General features: G+C 58.4%; 1 protein-coding gene across 2 annotated transcripts; it reads right to left on the reverse strand.

The window, feature by feature from the left end:
• Positions 1–756: 756 nt before the first annotated feature.
• Positions 757–17,906, reverse strand: CALU (calumenin). Of its 2 annotated transcripts, none has more exons than XM_032688117.1 (7): positions 17,819–17,906; positions 10,862–11,093; positions 6,154–6,347; positions 2,861–3,027; positions 2,686–2,746; positions 2,218–2,417; positions 757–2,138 (listed from the first exon to the last, which is right to left on the reverse strand). In XM_032688117.1, the coding sequence occupies exons 1-7, from the start codon at positions 17,847–17,849 to the stop codon at positions 2,034–2,036; spliced, it is 990 nt and encodes a 329-aa protein (XP_032544008.1). In that variant the 5' UTR covers positions 17,850–17,906; the 3' UTR covers positions 757–2,033. The 2 variants fall into 2 exon arrangements, with proteins under 2 accessions (XP_032544008.1, XP_032544009.1); XM_032688118.1 differs by lacking the exon at positions 17,819–17,906 and adding an exon at positions 15,223–15,290.

The following is a 17,906-nucleotide window of genomic DNA, read 5'->3' on the forward strand; positions in this document are numbered from 1 at the left end:
GGACACACTGTGGGAACCCCTGTGGGACCCTCGGGATGGGGGACACACTGCGGGAACCCCTGTGGGACCCTCGGGATGGGGGACACACTGTGGGAACCCCTGTGGGACCCTCGGGATGGGGGACACACTGCACACCCCACGGCAGGGGAGGATGGGGGTCCCGGGAGTGACTGTACCCCATAGTTGGGTGGGATGGGGGTCTCAGGGGTGGCTGTGCTCCACAGCAATGCCATGGTGGGACTCTGCTCCCTTGTCCCCTGCAGGCCCCACAGGCAGTGAGGGGGCAGGGAAGTGGGATGCTGCCCCTCCACCTCCATCCACGGGGCTGGGCTGGGGCTGAAGCCCCCATTTATAGGGCTGGGCCAGGGCTGGATCCCCCCCATGGGGCTGGGGTGGGGCTGAGCCCCCCATTCAGGGGGCTGGGGTGGGGCTGGATGCCCTACATGTGGCTGAGGTGGGGCTGGCTCCCTCATCTGTGGGGCTGGTATGGGGCTGGATCCCCCCATGGGGCTGGGGTGGGGCTGAGCCCCCCATTCATGGGGCTGGGGTGGGACTGGATCCCCTCCGTGGGGCTGAGCCCCCAGTCTCCAGGGCTGAGGGCCAGGACTCCCCTCAGGCCCCACATCACTCCCCCCCTGAACCCCCAAATCCATCCCCCAGCCCCCCCCCTCCCCTTCCCTGGGCTCCCCCTGCCCACACTCTCCCGGTTCACTCTGAGGGGTTCCCCTCGATCCCGGTTTGGGGGGACACAGGAACTGGGGTCTGGCCCCCGGCCCGTGGGGGTTGAACAGTTTATTGAGCCCCGGCCGACCCGGATCCCTTCAATCAGCCAGAGCAGAGAACCGAATAAACCCGGAGGAGGCAAAGAATCCGTGTCCGGAGTCGTCAGTGGGACACAAATCCTCATGGATGGGGGGAAGCAGGAGAGGGGCCGCAGGGGTGCACTGGGGGTGATGCCAGGGGAGCTTTCCTGGTGTTCCCAAAATCACGGCTGCTGTCCCAAATCATCCCTGGTGTCCCAAACCACCCCCCGCATTCCCAGATCCCTGAGCCCAACGCGGGGACACGTTCCCAAACCGCTCGCCCCTGGATTTAGGGATGGGGAGGTGGGAGAGGAGGAGGAGGAGGAAGAGGAAGAGGGAGGATCCAGTCAGCGCTTGGAAACCCTTGGAAAACAATTTAAGGGAAAACCCAGGAATCTGGGGTCGGCCAGACCAACTTCACACAGCTCTGGGAGCTGCAGGCAGGGACAAACGACACAGAAGAGGGAAAACATTGGGAATTATCCCAGAGCGGGGTGGGATGGCTGGATGAGCCCCCCCCACGCCCGGGTTTGGGGGATTCAAGGCACTTGGAGTGGGGCCGGGGGGGCCTGGCCAGATCCTGGGGGGCAACGATGGGGGAGGGGGGTTCCCACCCCCCTGGGGTCACCTCTGGGTGCCCCCCGGAACCTCCCGGGGTCCTGCTGCTGCTCTGATGGGTTTGGGGTTTTTTGGGGGCTTTGAATTCTCATTCCAATTTCACATCAATGTTTCCATTTAATTTGATCTCACTTCCCAAGTTCAAATTCCATTTCAATTTCCAATTTTCATTTTAATGTCTAATTCTAATTTTAGTTTCAATTCCAACTTGAATTCCAATTGTAATTTTAATTCCAATTTTAATTTCCATTCAAATTCCAATTTTAATTCCAATTCCAACTTTAGTTCCAATTTTAATTCCAATTGTCAACTTTCACTCCAATTCCAAGTTTTATTCCACCTCCAATCCCAATCCCGCTGTGAATTCCCCGCTGCCCCGGGCGGCCCCGTCGCTGCCCCCGTGCCGGGGGAGCCGTTTCCACACGTGGTAAAACCAAAACATACAAAAATAACCCAAAAGTCGTTAAAATCCCAGGAAAACCCACAAGACGAGCCCCAAGTGCCGGGGAGGGTGTGGCTTTCCTGAGCCCCATCCCTGGGCGCCGGGATGGGGTTTCCCGTGGCGGGAGCGGCCTGGGCGCGGGCGCAGCCCTGAGCAGGTGCCGGCGAGGCCTAGAACTCGTCGTGCCGCACCAGCGCCTCCCCGAAGTCCGTGGCCTGGCTGCCCACGAACAGGTCCGACTTGTCCACGATCTCCTCCCGCGTCAGCTTCCCGTCCTGCAGGGAACGCCACATCCCGCTATTCCCCCCGCTCCTCCCACCCCGCTCCCGAAATCCCACCGGAGCGCGGGCCCACCTTGTCCTGGTCGGACTCGTAGACGAGGTGCCGGGCCTCGGCCTCGGCGTGGTCGTAGTCCGAGGGCAGGATCCAATCCTTGGTCTCCTCCTTGTCCATCTTCCCATCCCGGTTCTTGTCTCGGAATTCCACAAACTGTTCCCGCTCCGTCTTCACCCACTCGGGCTCGTCAGCGTCGCCATCCTGGCTGTACATGTCACCTGTGGGGAGAGTGGGATCGGGATCCTCCCGACCACCATAGCCCCGTCCCCAACCCAAGGACTGACACAAAGCCTTGAGCTCCCTCAGTCCATCCCCAAAATCCCAAAGCACCCTCTGGATCAGGATTTCACCCCAAAATCCTCAACAGCGGCACAAGGTGGGGTGCAGAAGTTGAGAAGTTGGAAGAGAGAACATTCCCAGAGGGGGAGGGATGGGAAGGATGGGGAAATGGAAGGGACATGGAGCACCGTGGCTCCGGCATCTCACCGATGTACTCCTCCAGGTCGATGAAGCCATCACCGTTCTTGTCAATGTCCTCCATGGTTTCCTGCATGGAGACACCGGTGTGAGCCAGGCCTGGAGTGATTCCCACCCCCCAGTGCTCCCCTCACCAGAGCTTCCTGGGAACACTCCATTCCCAACGTCTCCGTGCCAGCCCCACCTGCACGACGATGTCCTTCATGTAGTCGTACTCCTCGGGGTGCAGGAAGGCCGTGAACTCCTCCTTAGTGGCCGCCAGGTCCCCGTCCTTGTCGGCCATCTTGAAGCGCCGCTCGTCCCGCACCATCATCTGTTTGTAGTTGAAGCCGTCGTCGGGGTCCGGATCGTCTGGGAAGGAGCAGAGGGAGCATCCAGATCAGCTCAGGCAGGGCAGAGACCATGGTCACCACCAACCCAAGCCAACCCCAAGCACAACCCAACTCAACCACAGCCTCAACATCCTCACCCTCAACTCAAACTCAACCCCAGCTCAACCTCCTCAGCGGGCCCTTCTCACTCTCAACTTCCTCAGCACAACCTCAACCTCCTCCACCCAACCTCAACCTCCTCCACCCAACCTCAACCCCCCACCTCAGCTGAACCTCCCAGTGCTTCACCACCGCAGCCTCAAGGGCAGCTCCCGGCAGCCACCGCGTCTCTCCTGCGCCCATTCCCAGGAGGAGGAGGAGCTGCAGCAGCCCTGGGATCGTGGCATTCCCAGGGAGAGGCCCCAGCAGACAGGGCTCAGGGGGTTTGGCCGGCACGGTTGGAGGCTCAGCCGGAGCTATTTCGGGAGGGGAATGTGTAAGGGGATCTCGCTCGCTGCGGGGGCGGCAGCAGAGCCGGGAGGCATCGGCCGGGTGGGATGGCGGGGCCACTCGGCACAGCCCCGCCGGCGGTGGGAGAGGAGCTCCGGGACACGGGGCCGGCAGCCTACGGAGAACATGGATCCAGGAGGACGTGGCTGTGGCCATGCTCTGGTTAACTTAAACCAGAGCCAGGTCTGGTCTAAAAAACAGGCTCCAAAAGGCTCCGTCCCTTTGTCCCTGCTCTGCTGCCTGGGACAAAAGGCAGGGATTACAGAGCTCTGGATCAAGGGACTCTAGATTAAGAAGCTCTGGAGCAGCCCCAGAGACATTAAATATCTAAAGATTTTGATTTTAAGGCACGTCCAGGGTAGAATGAAGCCAAAATTCCCTATTCTATCCCCTTCTGCCTTGGGAAGCGTCACAGCCCCAAGCAAGGAAACCCTCGGGATTGGGCCCATTCCTTCTTTGCTGTCGGGCCAATCGATGAGTTTGATGGAGGGCAGGGGGCAGGTGGGTTAAAAATGGTCACACACATTTCCCCCCAAGACCCCCAAAGCCACTTTGTGTCTCGGTCCCTGGGCAGGGGGACGTTTGGGGGAGCAGATGGAGAAGCTTCTCCTGGAATGAGTGTTCCTGGTTTCAGATCCCACCCTAGGACTCAGGAGTTAACAAAAATAGGATGATGATGATGATGATGATTCGGATCCCACCCCAGGACTGAGGAATTAACAAAAATGGGATGATGATGATATGATGATTATCATTCTATTTTGATTTTGAAGGGAGTTTCAAAGGGATTTTCACTCTCAGATGAAGCTCTTGGACATTCATCACTTGGTATTCCCTGCTTCCCGGAATTCCCCCAGCAGAGCCCCACACCGCTGCGACACCTCTGGGGGCCACCTGGTGACTCATCCCCATGTTTAATTAATTAATTCATAAAACCATCCCCCCCAGCACCTGGCTTTGCTGACAAAACGCTGTGTTCCCAGCCCCCTGGAGCAGTCGAGGGCGGTGCCCGGCCCCACACAACCCTCGGCTGCACGCCAACACTCCGGAGGCACTTCCAGAGGCATTCCAGCCCTGCTCCGGCCAGGGAGGGGACTGAGGGGAAGGGAGGGAATCTTCCAGCAGCAAGGAGCTGGGGAAAAGTGATTCCTGCCGAGAGGAGCCGGAGCCAGGGCGTGAGGCGGGATCCTCCCGGCACTCCGTAAGGACACAAGTATGTGGGAGCAGCACGAGCCGAGGCTCCATCGGGGCCTGCCAAGGACACTCGGCCTCCGGCACCGCTCCGGGCTCGGGATCGGCCGTGCTGGGGCTGGGCACTGCCCACTCGCTGCTCTGGCTGTGGGAAGGGGCTTTTCCTTAAGCTCATTAAGAGGGTTTCACTAGTTCAGGGTTTTCTCATTAAGGTTTTTTCCTTATTAAGTTTTTCCTCATTAAGGTTTTCCTCATTAAGGTTTATATTTTTCCCTATCCCACACCTGCAGGTCTTAAATCCCACCCCAGACCCCTCAAACCCCTCAGGAAAAAAGGGTGTTCAACCTTTCCCAGGATCTCTCCTCCCCCTTCCAGGCTGCACTTACATGGGCAGATAAGCCCAGATCCCAGAAATCCATGGCAAAGGGAGGTTTGGGAAGCGCTGCCCCAGCCTGGGAAGAGGTGGGGGGCTTTCCCCGGCCACCAGCACGGAAAACCCAGATCCTCCCAGAGCCCGAGGGACACGGATGAGCCCGAGGGAGATGGATGAGCCTCCCGTGTGGCAGCTCCCCCTCCGCACATCCCACGGAGCAGTTTGACTATTTTTGGCAATATTTAGGAAATTCGAGCGGGTTTCCCGCTCTGGAGCCGCAGCTCCTCTGCCCTTCCCGTCTGCAGTGCTGGAGGCAGGAGCTGCACAGGCACTGGGGGTTTAAGGGTTTAACCCCAAAACAGCTGCTCCTTCCCGTGCTCCCGGGGGTGTCCGAGGCTGCGGCTCATGGCCCCAAACCCCCGAGTTCCAGGGTCTAACACTGCTCCCAGGACAAGGGAAAGGGATTAATGGCTCTGCTGATGGTCTTTGTGGATTAGGGATGGGATGGGATGGACACACCAAGGTGGTTGCACAACCACAGGTCAGTCAGTTCCACCTGCAGGTTCCAAATGCCCCCCTGAGCCAGGAATTCCAAAGGACCGAAACCCCCCATTCCCACATGCTGTTAATCCCTAAATCAGTGGGATTCAGCCCAGAGCCTGTGTTTGTCCCCAAACATCCCCATCCATTACGGGGGGGTGTTTCCACATATTTTGGGTTCTTTTCCTGGGATTTTCCTTCAGTAATGCCACCAGAAGGTCAATTTGGGGAGTTCTGGGGGTTTTTAAGTGAGACTTTGGGGACATGTGCCCAGGCTGGCACATCCCTGGGTTCATTCCAGGGGACAAATCCAGCTTGGGACAAGTCAAATTCCCGCCACTGCTGCTCCACACTCCCAACCATGGACTTCTTCTGGGCCTCCTAAATCCAGGCCTCGAGCTCCCCGTCCATCACAACCCCATCCTGATCCATGTCCCTCCCACTGACCATTGCACCCCAACCCCATCCCGATCCACGTCCCTCCCACTGACCCTCGTGAACAGCTCGTCTGGCTGGCTCCAGGAAAGGCTCATCCCCAGCACCAGGACCTACCCAGGATGTATCCATAGGTGGCATTTTTATACTCCTCCCAGGAAACGAGCCCGTCCTCGTTGAGGTCGTGGCCCTTCCACTGCCGCTCCACATCCTCATAAATCCAACGCTTCTGGGCAAACTTGATCCAGGCCTTGAGCTCCTCCACCGTCACAAACCCGTCTCCATCCTCATCTATTTTCCCTACAATCTTCCTGTTAGAAACATGGAGAAATCCAGCTAAAGTTAAGGAAAACAAGAGGCTATAGGGGAGGGAATGGGAAGGGGAAGAGAGAGCAAGTGGAGATGGTCACAGAATTTGGGAATTCAACCATTTGGAGAGTTTTCCCTAAAACCAATGTATAGTTCAGTTGTCAAAATCCCAGCTCAGCCACTCTTGGGCCACTCAGGTTTTGGTTTCTTCAGAAATTCAAGGTTTTCGGGGAAAAACTTCGTTCTTAGACCTTTGGGAAAGACCCGTCCGTGTGTCCTCTCACCCAGATGGCACCAGGCGAGGAGCACGGACACGGCTTTATACTAAAAACAGGAATCTTGGCTCTGCCTCTCCTGGTGGCACGAGGAGTAAGGCGAGGTGGTTATGGAATTTGGGAATTCAACCATTTGGAAAGTCCATCCTTAAAACCAATGTTTGGTTTAGCTGCCCAAACACCGGCTCCCACACGGAAATCACTGGTTCCGACACGGAGTGGCTTGGCCACTCAGGTTTTGGTTTCTTCGGGAATTATGAATTTCAGCGGAAAAGCTTCCTTGTTAAACCCCGGGAAAGCCCCATCCGATGGTGCCAGGCGAGGAGCAGACACACATTTCCCTGGAGCTGGGAAGTGGAGCTCGGCACAGGAACCGGGGCCGGGCCGGTCCCACCCGCTGCCCGGGGCAGCAACCGGAGCCGCGGCCCCAGCGCCGCAGCAGCCGCGTGCCTCCGTTATTTTTAGCAGCAGCTGTAGGAAAAGCCACGGCAGGAATGCGGGATCCAGGGGCAGATGGAGCTGGGGGGTGGGGGCCCTTGGATCCGCGGGGTTCGCTCCCGGGAGCGGCCGCAGCTCCGTGCTGGGAAGGTTTTGAGCTCACCCGGATGAAAATCAGGGATAACAGTCCCGAAATCCTTTGTCTGGAGAGGCAGGATCCTGGTTTTCCCTTTGACAGGGAGGTTTAACGGAAAGCCATTCAGGAATCCTCAGCTCCAACCCAGGTATTTGAGGAATTTTAAAAGACAGGTGGAAAATACGGCATTTTAAAATCACCACCAGGACAACTAATTCCCAAAATACTGAGGCAAAGGGAAACCTGGACACAGGAGCCACCTGCACTAGCTCCCGGGTTTTTGTGTTCCAGAATTGCCTTGAACAAGGAAAACCAGGAATTATTCCATGGCACAAATGATGTTACCGGCAATGGGAAGCTGGAGAGAGAACTGGGAGAAAACTGGGAGAAACACGGGATTTAACTCTGGCAGAGTCTCAGCACGGGGGCAGCGTGGGGGGCCCTGCCTGGGAGACCTGAGGGATTTTACAGAGAAACATGTAAAATAAATATGTAAATGTGCAAATCTCTCCTCAACAGAGCCCAAACTTACAGGGAAACAGGTAAAATACTACAGAAATATTTCAGAACTTTCCATCTCCACGTGCAAAGCGTCTCCTCCAATATTCCTGATCAAACTTCACAGGAAATTATGAAAAATGTCACAGAAATATTCAGAGTTTTCCGCGTAAATATATAAAAAACCAGATCAATAATATCACATGAATATTAAACATTGGCCCATATGAATATATAACAATTCCATGTTTCCCTTTCCCAGGTGGGTAACACTACCAGTAAAGGGATTTATTCCAGAAAACCCCTGGAATGGAGAACTTGACCTGGTGGGGGTCGGTGGCCAAAGCAGCTTTTCCAGGGCAGTTTCCAGGGGGTTAATTAGGGAACAGCTTCCCAGGAAAGTCAAACCCTCTCCAGCCTGGAGTTGGGCACTCGGGAAGCTCCCAAACCTCCTCCCTCAGCTGGTCCCGTGCCCGGGGCCGGCACCAGCTGCTCCCGGCTGCTTTCCCAGGGCAGGAGCCACCAAATCCGGACACTTTCCCAAACCCCCCACTTTGTTCCCCACAGGAGGGGGGACAGCAGATGTTTGGGAAGGGCTGGCAGCTGCTCGTCGTTCCCACTCCCTGCTCCAAGGGGATCCGGGTGCCCAGTGCTGCTGCCAGGGAACGTCGCTGGGACAAAACAAGGTAGAGCTCGGGGCGCTGTTCCCAAATCCCTGACTGACAGAGCACGGGACTTCATTCCCAAATCCCTGACAGAGCATGGGACCTCGTTCCCAAATCCCTGACTGACAGAGCATGGGACTTCATTCCCAAATCCCTGACAGAGCATGGGACCTCGTTCCCAAATCCCTGACTGACAGAACATGGGACCTCGTTCCCAAATCCCTGACTGACAGAACATGGGACTTCATTCCCAAATCCCTGACAGAGCATGGGACCTCGTTCCCAAATCCCTGACTGACAGAGCTTGGGACCTTGTTCCCAAATCCCTGACTGACAGAACATGGGACCTCGTTCCCAAATCCCTGACTGATAGAACATGGGACTTCATTCCCAAATCCCTGACAGAGCATGGGACCTCGTTCCCAAATCCCTGACTGACAGAACATGGGACCTTGTTCCCAAATCCCTGACTGACAGAGCATGGGACCTCATTCCCAAATCCCTGACTGACAGAGCATGGGACCTCATTCCCAAATCCCTGACTGACAGAGCACGGGACCTCGTTCCCAAATCCCTGACTGACAGAGCATGGGACCTCGTTCCCAAATCCCTGACTGACAGAGCATGGGACTTCATTCCCAAATCCCTGACAGAGCATGGGACCTCGTTCCCAAATCCCTGACTGACAGAACATGGGACCTCGTTCCCAAATCCCCGACAGGGCACAGGACACTGTTCCCAAATCCCTGACTGCCCAAAAAGCAGGGAGGTGAGCAGAGCTGCATGCAAAGAGCTGGGCAAGCCAGAGGCGGAGCTCTCCCAGGAAAATGGGCCCTTCCCACAGCACAACTCCCCGTTAAAGCACAGAATTTAGGGAATCAGACCTTGGTAACAAGTTTATCAAGGCAAGTCCAGCTGGGGAAAGTGGGAATTGGCCTCTGTGGATAGAAGTGAGGCTGGTTTGTGTGGAGGGCGTTGAATCCCCGATGGAAACTCGGCCCGGGCGGCACTGCCGGCGTTCCGGCGGATAACTCGGCAGAACAATGGGATTGAGCCGTGACGGAGCCCTTGGATCAGGAACGTGGCGGGGGAGGGAGGCCAGGGGGGCCCTGCCTGCTGCAGCTGGAGCTGCACTTCCCTTGGAATCTGCCACTGCTCCGGGAGGATCGAGGGATTCGCTCTGATCTCCCAGGCAAAAAGCCTCCTGGATCCTGTATTTTGGAGGCTGCAGAACAACCAGGGCCTGGCTCCAAGGGATCCAGGGGTTTTCCAGATTAAACAGTCCCTAGGGGGGGGAAATTCCCTCTGGCCTCCAAGAGTGAAGTGCTAGGGCTGAGGCCAGCAGCTCCCTCCCACCATGAGCCTGGATGATCCATAGGGATGGATGGAGAGTGCATGGAAAAGCCTGGCAGCTCCTGCCCTGCACATCCCACTGTATCCATGGGGTTTGGCTCCGGGGTTTGCTCAGCACCCACACGTGGTTTGGCTTTTCCTTCCCATCAGGGAGCCCCATTCCCAAAAACCTCCCAAAATTCACTGTGGGCTGCAGCGGGTGCTGCTCCAGCAGCAGCATGGTCGGGATGCTCAGCTGCCAAAAGGGGAGATTCAGGTGGGATTCTGGGAAGGAATCCTGGCTGGGAGGGTGGGGAGGCCCTGGCACAGGTTGCCCAGAGAAGCTGTGGCTGCCCCTGGATCCCTGGAAGTGTCCAAGGCCAGGTTGGACGGGGCTTGGAGCAACCTGGGTTGGTGGAAGGTGTCCCTGCCCATGGCAGGGGTGGGGTCGGATGGGCTTTAATGCCCCCTCCTGCCCCAACCATTCCATGATTCCATGAAAACCTAGCCAAAGCCACAGAGTTCTGGGAACAGAGCCCAACATCCAAAGGACTGTCCTGAGCTCCCCAGGGAGCCTCCAGCCCACCCTGCTCCCTCCTCAGGGCTGCAGCTCCAGGCTGGAGCCACCCGGAGCCTCTGGAACAACTGCGGGGCAGCTGCTGCAGGGACACAATGGCCCCGCTCTGCTCCCGGGAATGATCCCAGAGCCAGGCCGGCGGGGCTGGGAATGCCCAGCCAGCGCCCAGGGGAAGCACAGCCATCCTGGATCCCAGGGGAGGCCTGGCTGGACCCCAGGGGAGGCCCATCCCATCCCAGGGCAGGCCCATTCCATCCCAGGGGAGACACAGGCCCACGCCAGAGAGGGAATCTCCACGCAGGCTGTTTTCCCAGCTCCCGACCAGCTGCCTCCCAGCTGGGAAGCTCCAGTGATCCCGGGGGCTCCCGCAGTACCCGGAGAACAAGGACCGAGCACAGCACAGACCCCACTGTCACCTCCACTCTGGAGTTCTGTGGAGCACCCAGCGCCGGGGATGGCTCCAGGTGCCTTTTCAGGGAGCGCCTGATGCTGGGCACGGATGGCTCCCGCTCCGGGCGGCTCCGGAGGCCGGAGCGGGGTCTCCACCGCGGCGTGCCCGCCGCTCCCCGTGGGCAGGCTGGCAGGCTGTCCTTACCCCAGGCGCTCCTTGCTCTCCTCGGGGGTGAGCTGGTCGAAGCTCTTGGCCTCCTCGGCTCCCAGGAAGGCGTCGTGGTCGTAGTCGAAGCTCTGGGCGTCGTCGTGCTCGCGGGCGCTGAGCGGAGCCTCCCGCACCACCCGCTCCTTGCGCTCCGTCGGCTTCCCGGAGCCGCACAGCGCCCACGCCGCCAGGCACAGCAGGAGCCGCGGGAACAGCATCCTTCCTGGGCCTGCGGGACACGGACGGCGGCGTGGGCACGGGAAGGGGGCCGGGCCACCGGGACGGGCACGGAGCTGGAACGGGCGGGGACGGGAGTGGGGCGGGTGGTTGGGGAAAAACGGGGAGTGGGGCAGGTTATCAGGGCAAAACCAGGGACTAGGGTCTGGGAAAAATGGGGTTAGAACAGGTTGTCTGGGAAAAACGGGGATTAGTGCAGGTTGCCTGGGAAAAAATGGGGAATTAGGGCAGGTTATTAGGGAAAAATGGGGAATTAAGGCAGGTTACTGGGGAAAAACCAGATTAATTAACACAGATCATGGGGCCAAAAATGAGGAATTAATCCAGACAATAAAGTGATAAACACAGATTGTCTGGGCAAAGACGATGAACTAATGCAGATTGTCTGGGAAAATGGGGAATTAGTGCAGGTAATCTGGGAAAACAGGGAATTAGTGCACATTATCTGGGCACAAATGACTGATTAATGCAGATTGTCTGGGAAAATGGTTTAATTCCTGCAGATTCTCAGGCCAAATTGATTATTTGATCCAGATTATCAGGGCACAGTAATGAACTGATATGGGTTATCCAGGCAAAAGTGATTCCCTGACATGGAATATCAGGGCACAGCAGTTAATTAACGTAGATTATCAAGGCACAGGAACTAATTAATGTGGATTGTAAGGGCACAGGGATTCATTAACGTGGATTATCAGGACACAGGGATTAAATTAATGTGGATTATCAGGACACAGTGACCTTTGAGCCCCTGGCACATGTGGACACCCTGGAGCCACTCCCACTCCCAACCCCATCCCAGAGCCCCTGGAGCAACAGCTGGGGGGGATCCGGGGGTGGAGGAGGGGATCCCAGTGGGAGGGAAGGGGATCCAGCAAAAGAAAAGGGGATCCCAGTGGGAGGGAAGGGGATCCCAGTGGGAGGGAAGGGGATCTAGGGTAGAGAAGGGGATCTAGGATAGAGAAGGGGATCTAGGGTGGAGAAGGGGATCTAGGGTGGAAAAGGAGATCTAGGGTGGAGAAGGGGATCTAGGGTGGAGAAGGGGATCTAGGGTGGAAAAGGAGATCTAGGGTGGAGAAGGGGATCTAGGGTGGAGAAGGGGATCTAGGGTGGAAAAGGAGATCTAGGGTGGAGAAGGAGATCTAGGGTGGAGAAGGAGATCTAGGGTGGAGAAGGAGATCTAGGGTGGAGAAGGGGATCTAGGGTGGAGAAGGGGATCTAGGGTGGAAAAGGAGATCTAGGGTGGAGAAGGAGATCTAGGGTGGAGAAGGAGATCTAGGGTGGAGAAGGGGATCCCAGTGGGAGGAATGGGAACACACCCAGCACATGCCACCTCTGCTCTCCCTTCTCCCGACATTCCCTCCCCAGTCCCTCGTTCCCTCCCCAGTCCCTCGTGCCGCCTCCTCCCGAGGCTCCTCCAGACCCAGAGCCAATGGAATCCTCCCCCATCCCAATCCCCTCGGATCAAACACCCAAATGTGCCCAGGACTGACAGCAGCTCCAGAAAGGATTCCCCAGGCTGATCCCTTTAAATCCCAATAGAAATCCGAGTATTCCCCATTCTTATCACTGAGTTCCCAACTGAAATCCAGGTGTTCCCCATCCTTGTCACTGAAATCCCAGCTTAGATCCCAACTGAAATCCAGGTGCTCCCCATCCTTGTCACTGAAATCCCAGCTTAGCTCCCATCTTAGATCCAAGTGTTCCCCACCCTGACCTCTTTAAATTCCAATCTGAGTATTCCCCACTCTAATCTATTTAACTCTAAATTTATATCAAGATATTCCCTTTCTCTAACTCTTTCAATCTAAGTTTAATCAGGACATTCCCCATCCAGAGCTCTTCAATCCCAGTTTAATTCAGGATATTCCACACCCTTACTGCTTTAATCGAAATTTAAGCCAAACTTATTCCCCATCCTTGTCCCTTTAAACTTACATCCAGGTGTTCCTCACCCTTAGCTCTTTAAATCTGTGTTTAAAATCCAGGTATTCCCCATCCTTATGCCTTTAATCTGAACTCAGAGCAAGGAATTCTGCCCTGGGAGTGGGGCAGAATTCCAGATCCCAGAGTGATCCAGGAATGACCCAGCTCCGGGACTGGTCCCACATCCAACCATGACAGTGGCATCAGAACACAGGGACAAGGACACAGAAAAGCCCCTTCCTGCCCCTTTTTTTGGGAGGAGGATTTATTGGGCCATTCAGAAAATCCACAAATTCCAATTCCTTGGAATTTTGGGGGAGGAGGGGGGGAAAGGGGATTTGGGTTATAAAGAGCAAAAGTCACTGTTTTTGTGTTTCCGGGAAGGAAAAACATTCCAGGAGGAGGGAAAAAGAGGAAAAAGCCAATTCCAGGTGTTATCTAAACAGAGCTCTGGATATCCCTGTCCCAGGGATCTGACTCCTGCTCATTCCAGGCACATCCCAGCACCCAGGGTTGATCCTGGGATTAGCCCAGCCTGTGGCACAGAGTGACCTGGAACGGGTCAAACCCCCTGATTTTATCTGCAGTGTCCACACAGAGCCTCTGGAAGCCACTGCAAAGGGACACTCCGACCTCCAACAGGATCCAGGCACAGATCCCAGGATCTGCCCCGGGAAAGGTGCTCGGGGAGTCCAAACCCACACACCAACTGTTATCCACAAACAATTATCCAGAAAAACCTGGCAGCACCTTCTGTCAGCCAACGGGAGGGACCCCAAGATTTCCCTTGGGAAAAACCAGTCTTTGGGCCCCTCTCCTCCTGGGAAGGGCTGTTGGCAGTGGGTCCCTGTTCTCCTGAATAAAGAGGGGAACCGTGGGGAAGGTGGGAACAGGGATCAGTGGTGGGAAGGTGGGGGGTGTCCCCTCAGAATGGGGGTCTGGAACCTCAGCTAGGGGAGGAACTTGTCATTCCAGGGGGGCTGGATGGGTTATCGATGGAGGAACTCGGGATTCCAGGTGGGTTTGCTACAGTATTGATGGAGGAACCCAGAATTCCCATTGGGTTCACTGGGATACCAAGAAACTTGGAATTCCACGCTGGGCTTGGAATTGTGGTGGTGTTTACAGCACATTGATGGGCAGAAGCCCCTCTGGAAGCACATTTCCCACTTGGGAGGCTGATAAGATCCCATAAAATCCCCCACAGGCAACCCAATTTGTTCTGCCTTTTTGCGGGATTGATCCCATTGGAGCAGCCAGGCACCAATTACCTGGAACCCCCAGTGCCACACGAGGGCACAGAGGGGTGAGGGGGCAGGGTCGGGGTTGATCCCCCAGCCCTGGGGGGAATTCCTGGCCCTGGGGAGGATTTATGGATCATGGGGAGTCACTGCGAGCCCAAACCAACCCCAGGGGACAAACGGGCGGGTCCTGCCCCAAACCGGCCCCAGGGCCTGGGGGTCACCGACGGCTCCGGGAGGGGAAAACGGATTTGGGGTGACACCTCCTCGCCCCGGGGTCCCCGTGCAGGGCGGCACCAGGGGTCCCACAGCCCCTTATCCCGCGGGTCCCACAGCCCCTTATCCCGCGGGTCCCACAGCCTCTAATCCCCTTATCCCGCGGGTCCCACAGCCCCTTATCCCGTTATCCCGGTGGTCCCACAGTCCCTTATCCCGTGGGTCCCACAGCCCCTTATCCCGTTATCCTGGGGGTCCCACAGCCCCTTATCCCGTTATCCCGGGGATCCCACAGTCCCTTATCGCGCGGTGTGCGCGCCTGTTATCCCGGCGGAGGATGCCGCGGGGTTGCCCGCGGGCCGGTCCCGGGCGGGTGGCGGGGGCCAGACGGGGCTCCATCCCCGGGACGGGGCAGCCCCGGGGTGGTCCCGGCCGCCCCCGCCCGCCCCGGGCCCGGCACTCGGGTGGCCCCGGGGCCGCCCAGCACCGCACGGGCCCCGACGGGCGGGCCCGGTCGCGGGACTCACGGACACGGCGGCGACGCCGCTCCCGCCCGTTCCCATGGCGACCGGGCCCGGCGCCGCGGCCGCCGCGTTACCGCCGCCCCACAGCGGTCCGACAGAGTCACCGCCCCCGCCTCCCCGGGCCCGAAGCCCATGTCCGGATCGGATCGGATCCGACTCCATCCCACCCCATTCCATTCCATTCCATTCCATCTCGTCCCGTCCCGTCCCTCACCGTCCCCGCCGCCGCCGCCGCTCCGCGCACCGGAAGTCGTTGCCGCGCCACGCCGCACGGCCCCCCGCGCGCCCGCTTCGCCAGCCAATCACAACCCTGCCGCTCCTCCCCTGCCGCGCCACTCCGCGCGTTGATTTGTTCTCTCCGCTGTCAATCCGCACCTGTGCCCGCCCCCTCGCCGCACCCCGCCCACCCCTCCCGCCTCTGTGTCTCCACCCCCTCTGTCCCCGCCCCCCGGCATGGGACGCGGGCGTTGATTGGCTGGAAAGCGCCACGTCCTCAGGTGCGCGCCGGCTGCCGGCCCCGCCCCCGGGGCGCCCGTCTCTCACTGCGCACGCGCCTGGGAGGGAGGGGATGGAAAAGGCGGGAAAGTCGAGGCGGCGGTGGCGCCATGTTGGGGGGGGCGAGAGGGTCCTTCCAGGGCCATTCCCAGCCTTCCCCAGGCCTTTTCCAGCCGGCTGGTGCGGCCCAGCCAAGCAGTGGGGCTGTCACAGAGTCTCACGGGTGGAATTATGGCCGTAAAGCCATGGAATCAGTTATGTTGACACAGTCACAGACTTCCCTGAGCTGGAGGGCCCACAGGGATCACCGATCCAACCCCTAGCCCTGCACAGACACCCTGTTCCTGAGAGAGTTGTCCAAAAACTCCTTGAGCTCTGGTGCTATGACCTCTTCCCTGTTCAGTGCCTGACCCCTCTCTGGGGGAAGAAACTTTCCCTGAGATCCAGCCTAACCCTTCCCTGGCACAGCTCCAGTCGTTCCCTCATTCCCAACATCTTTATCCAGCTGGGCTGGGCAGTTTGTCCAGAAGGATCTGGGGAGAGACAGAATTGAATCGTCTCAAACTGCAAGAGAGACCTGGAGGGGCTGGAGCGTGTGCAGGGAAGGGAGGGAGCTGGGAAGGGTCTGGAGTAGCAGGAGGGGCTGAGGGAGCTGGGGGGGCTCATCCTGGAGCAAAGGAGGCTCAGGGGGGACCTTCTGGCTCTGCAAGTCCCTGCCAGGAGGGGGGAGCTGGGGGGGGGTCGGGCTCTGCTGCCAGGGAACAAGGGACAGGCCAAGGGGAAACGGCCTCAGGCTGGGCCAGGGGAGGGTCAGGTTGGGGCTGAGGAGGAATTTGTTGGTGGAAAGGGTGGTGAGGCCTTGGCAGGGGCTGCCCAGGGAGGTTTGGAGTGCCCATCCCTGGAGGTGTCCCAGGAAGGCCTGGCCGTGGCACTGAGTGCTCTGGGCTGGGGGATGAGGTGGGGATGGGGCCCAGGGTGGATCCATGGGCTGGGAGGGCTTTTCCAGCCTCTGCGATTCTGGGATTCCCTGAAAGCCTTACTGAAATCCAAAAGGATTTCGTCTGGCTTCCCTGGATCAGCTCAGGGGAGACCTTGTGGGGAAAGAGGTTTGGCAGTCAGGACATTCCCTGGTGGCCCCGTGGCTGTGGCCAATGGCTGTGGTGTCCTTCTCAATAACTCCCAGAGTGACCTTCTCCATGGTTGGACCAGGCACAACCAAGGGAGACAACAGGCCTGGAACTTCCAAGTCATCCTTCTGGCCCTTCTGGAAAATTGTGACATTTGCCAGCTGCCAGTGGATTTCAGTTGGAAAAGCCCTCAGAGACCAACCATCCCCAGCACTGCCAAGGCCACCACTGACCACGTCCCCATGTGCCACATCCACAGGGCTTGGAAATCCTTCCAGGGATGGGGACTCCACCCCTGCCCTGGGCAGCTGTGCCAGGGCTGGACAGCCCTTTCCATGAGGAAATTCCTCCTCATGGCCAGCCTGACCTTCCCCTGGCACAACCTGAGGCCGTTCCCTCTCCTCCTGTCCCTTGTTCCCTGGCAGCAGAGCCCGACCCCCCCCCGGCTCCCCCCTCCTGGCAGGGACTTGCAGAGCCAGAAGGTCCCCCCTGAGCCTCCTTTGCTCCAGGATGAGCCCCCCCAGCTCCCTCAGCCCCTCCTGCTGCTCCAGCCCCTTCCCAGCTCCCTTCCCTTCCCTACACACGCTCCAGCCCCTCTCCGTGTGGGTCCCAGCCACACTCCAGACGTGTCCCAGGCCATGAGCACATGGATCCCGAAATAGCCGCAGGGCTCCTCTCTTGGAGTGACAGCCCAGCTATAAATAAATCCACTCGCTCCGGTGGCCGAGGCTGCGCTGCTCTGAGGGCTCCTTGGATGAGGTGTGATGCCATCGGCAGGGAATGTCTCCCAGTCCCGGTTTACGAGCTCCCAGCAGCGTCAGGTTCTATTTAACCCGCGCTGGCTCCTCGTGGTGACACATCGGGGCTGAGGTCAGCGCCGATCCCGAGGGATGAGCCCTGGGAGCCGCGTGCAGCCACGTCTGCCCCACTCCCCGCGGAGCCCCTGGAGAGAAACCGGTGCTTCCAGGGCCGTGATTCATCCCATCCCGCAGAAATGCCTAAATTAGGGCAGCGGGAGCGTCCGGGGCTGCGGCTCCCCCGCTCCGAGGGAGCTGTGCCGGGGCAGAGGCTCCCGGCGGATATTTACAGTCCATGAGATAATTCCCACCCTCGGCCTCGCCGGGAGTGGGGCCAGGACTGACACTCGGACACGGCCCCGCAGTGAAGTCACAGCCTGAAAAAACTCACCGAAAGTTCCTTGGAAAACCTCCCGCTGCATCTCTGCCCTCGTTAATCCCCCTCGGAGCTGGCAGGGTCTCGAGGGGAAAACGATCCC

This window comes from Chiroxiphia lanceolata, chromosome 5 (assembly GCF_009829145.1).
Source record: "Chiroxiphia lanceolata isolate bChiLan1 chromosome 5, bChiLan1.pri, whole genome shotgun sequence".
Classification (NCBI taxonomy): domain Eukaryota; kingdom Metazoa; phylum Chordata; class Aves; order Passeriformes; family Pipridae; genus Chiroxiphia; species Chiroxiphia lanceolata.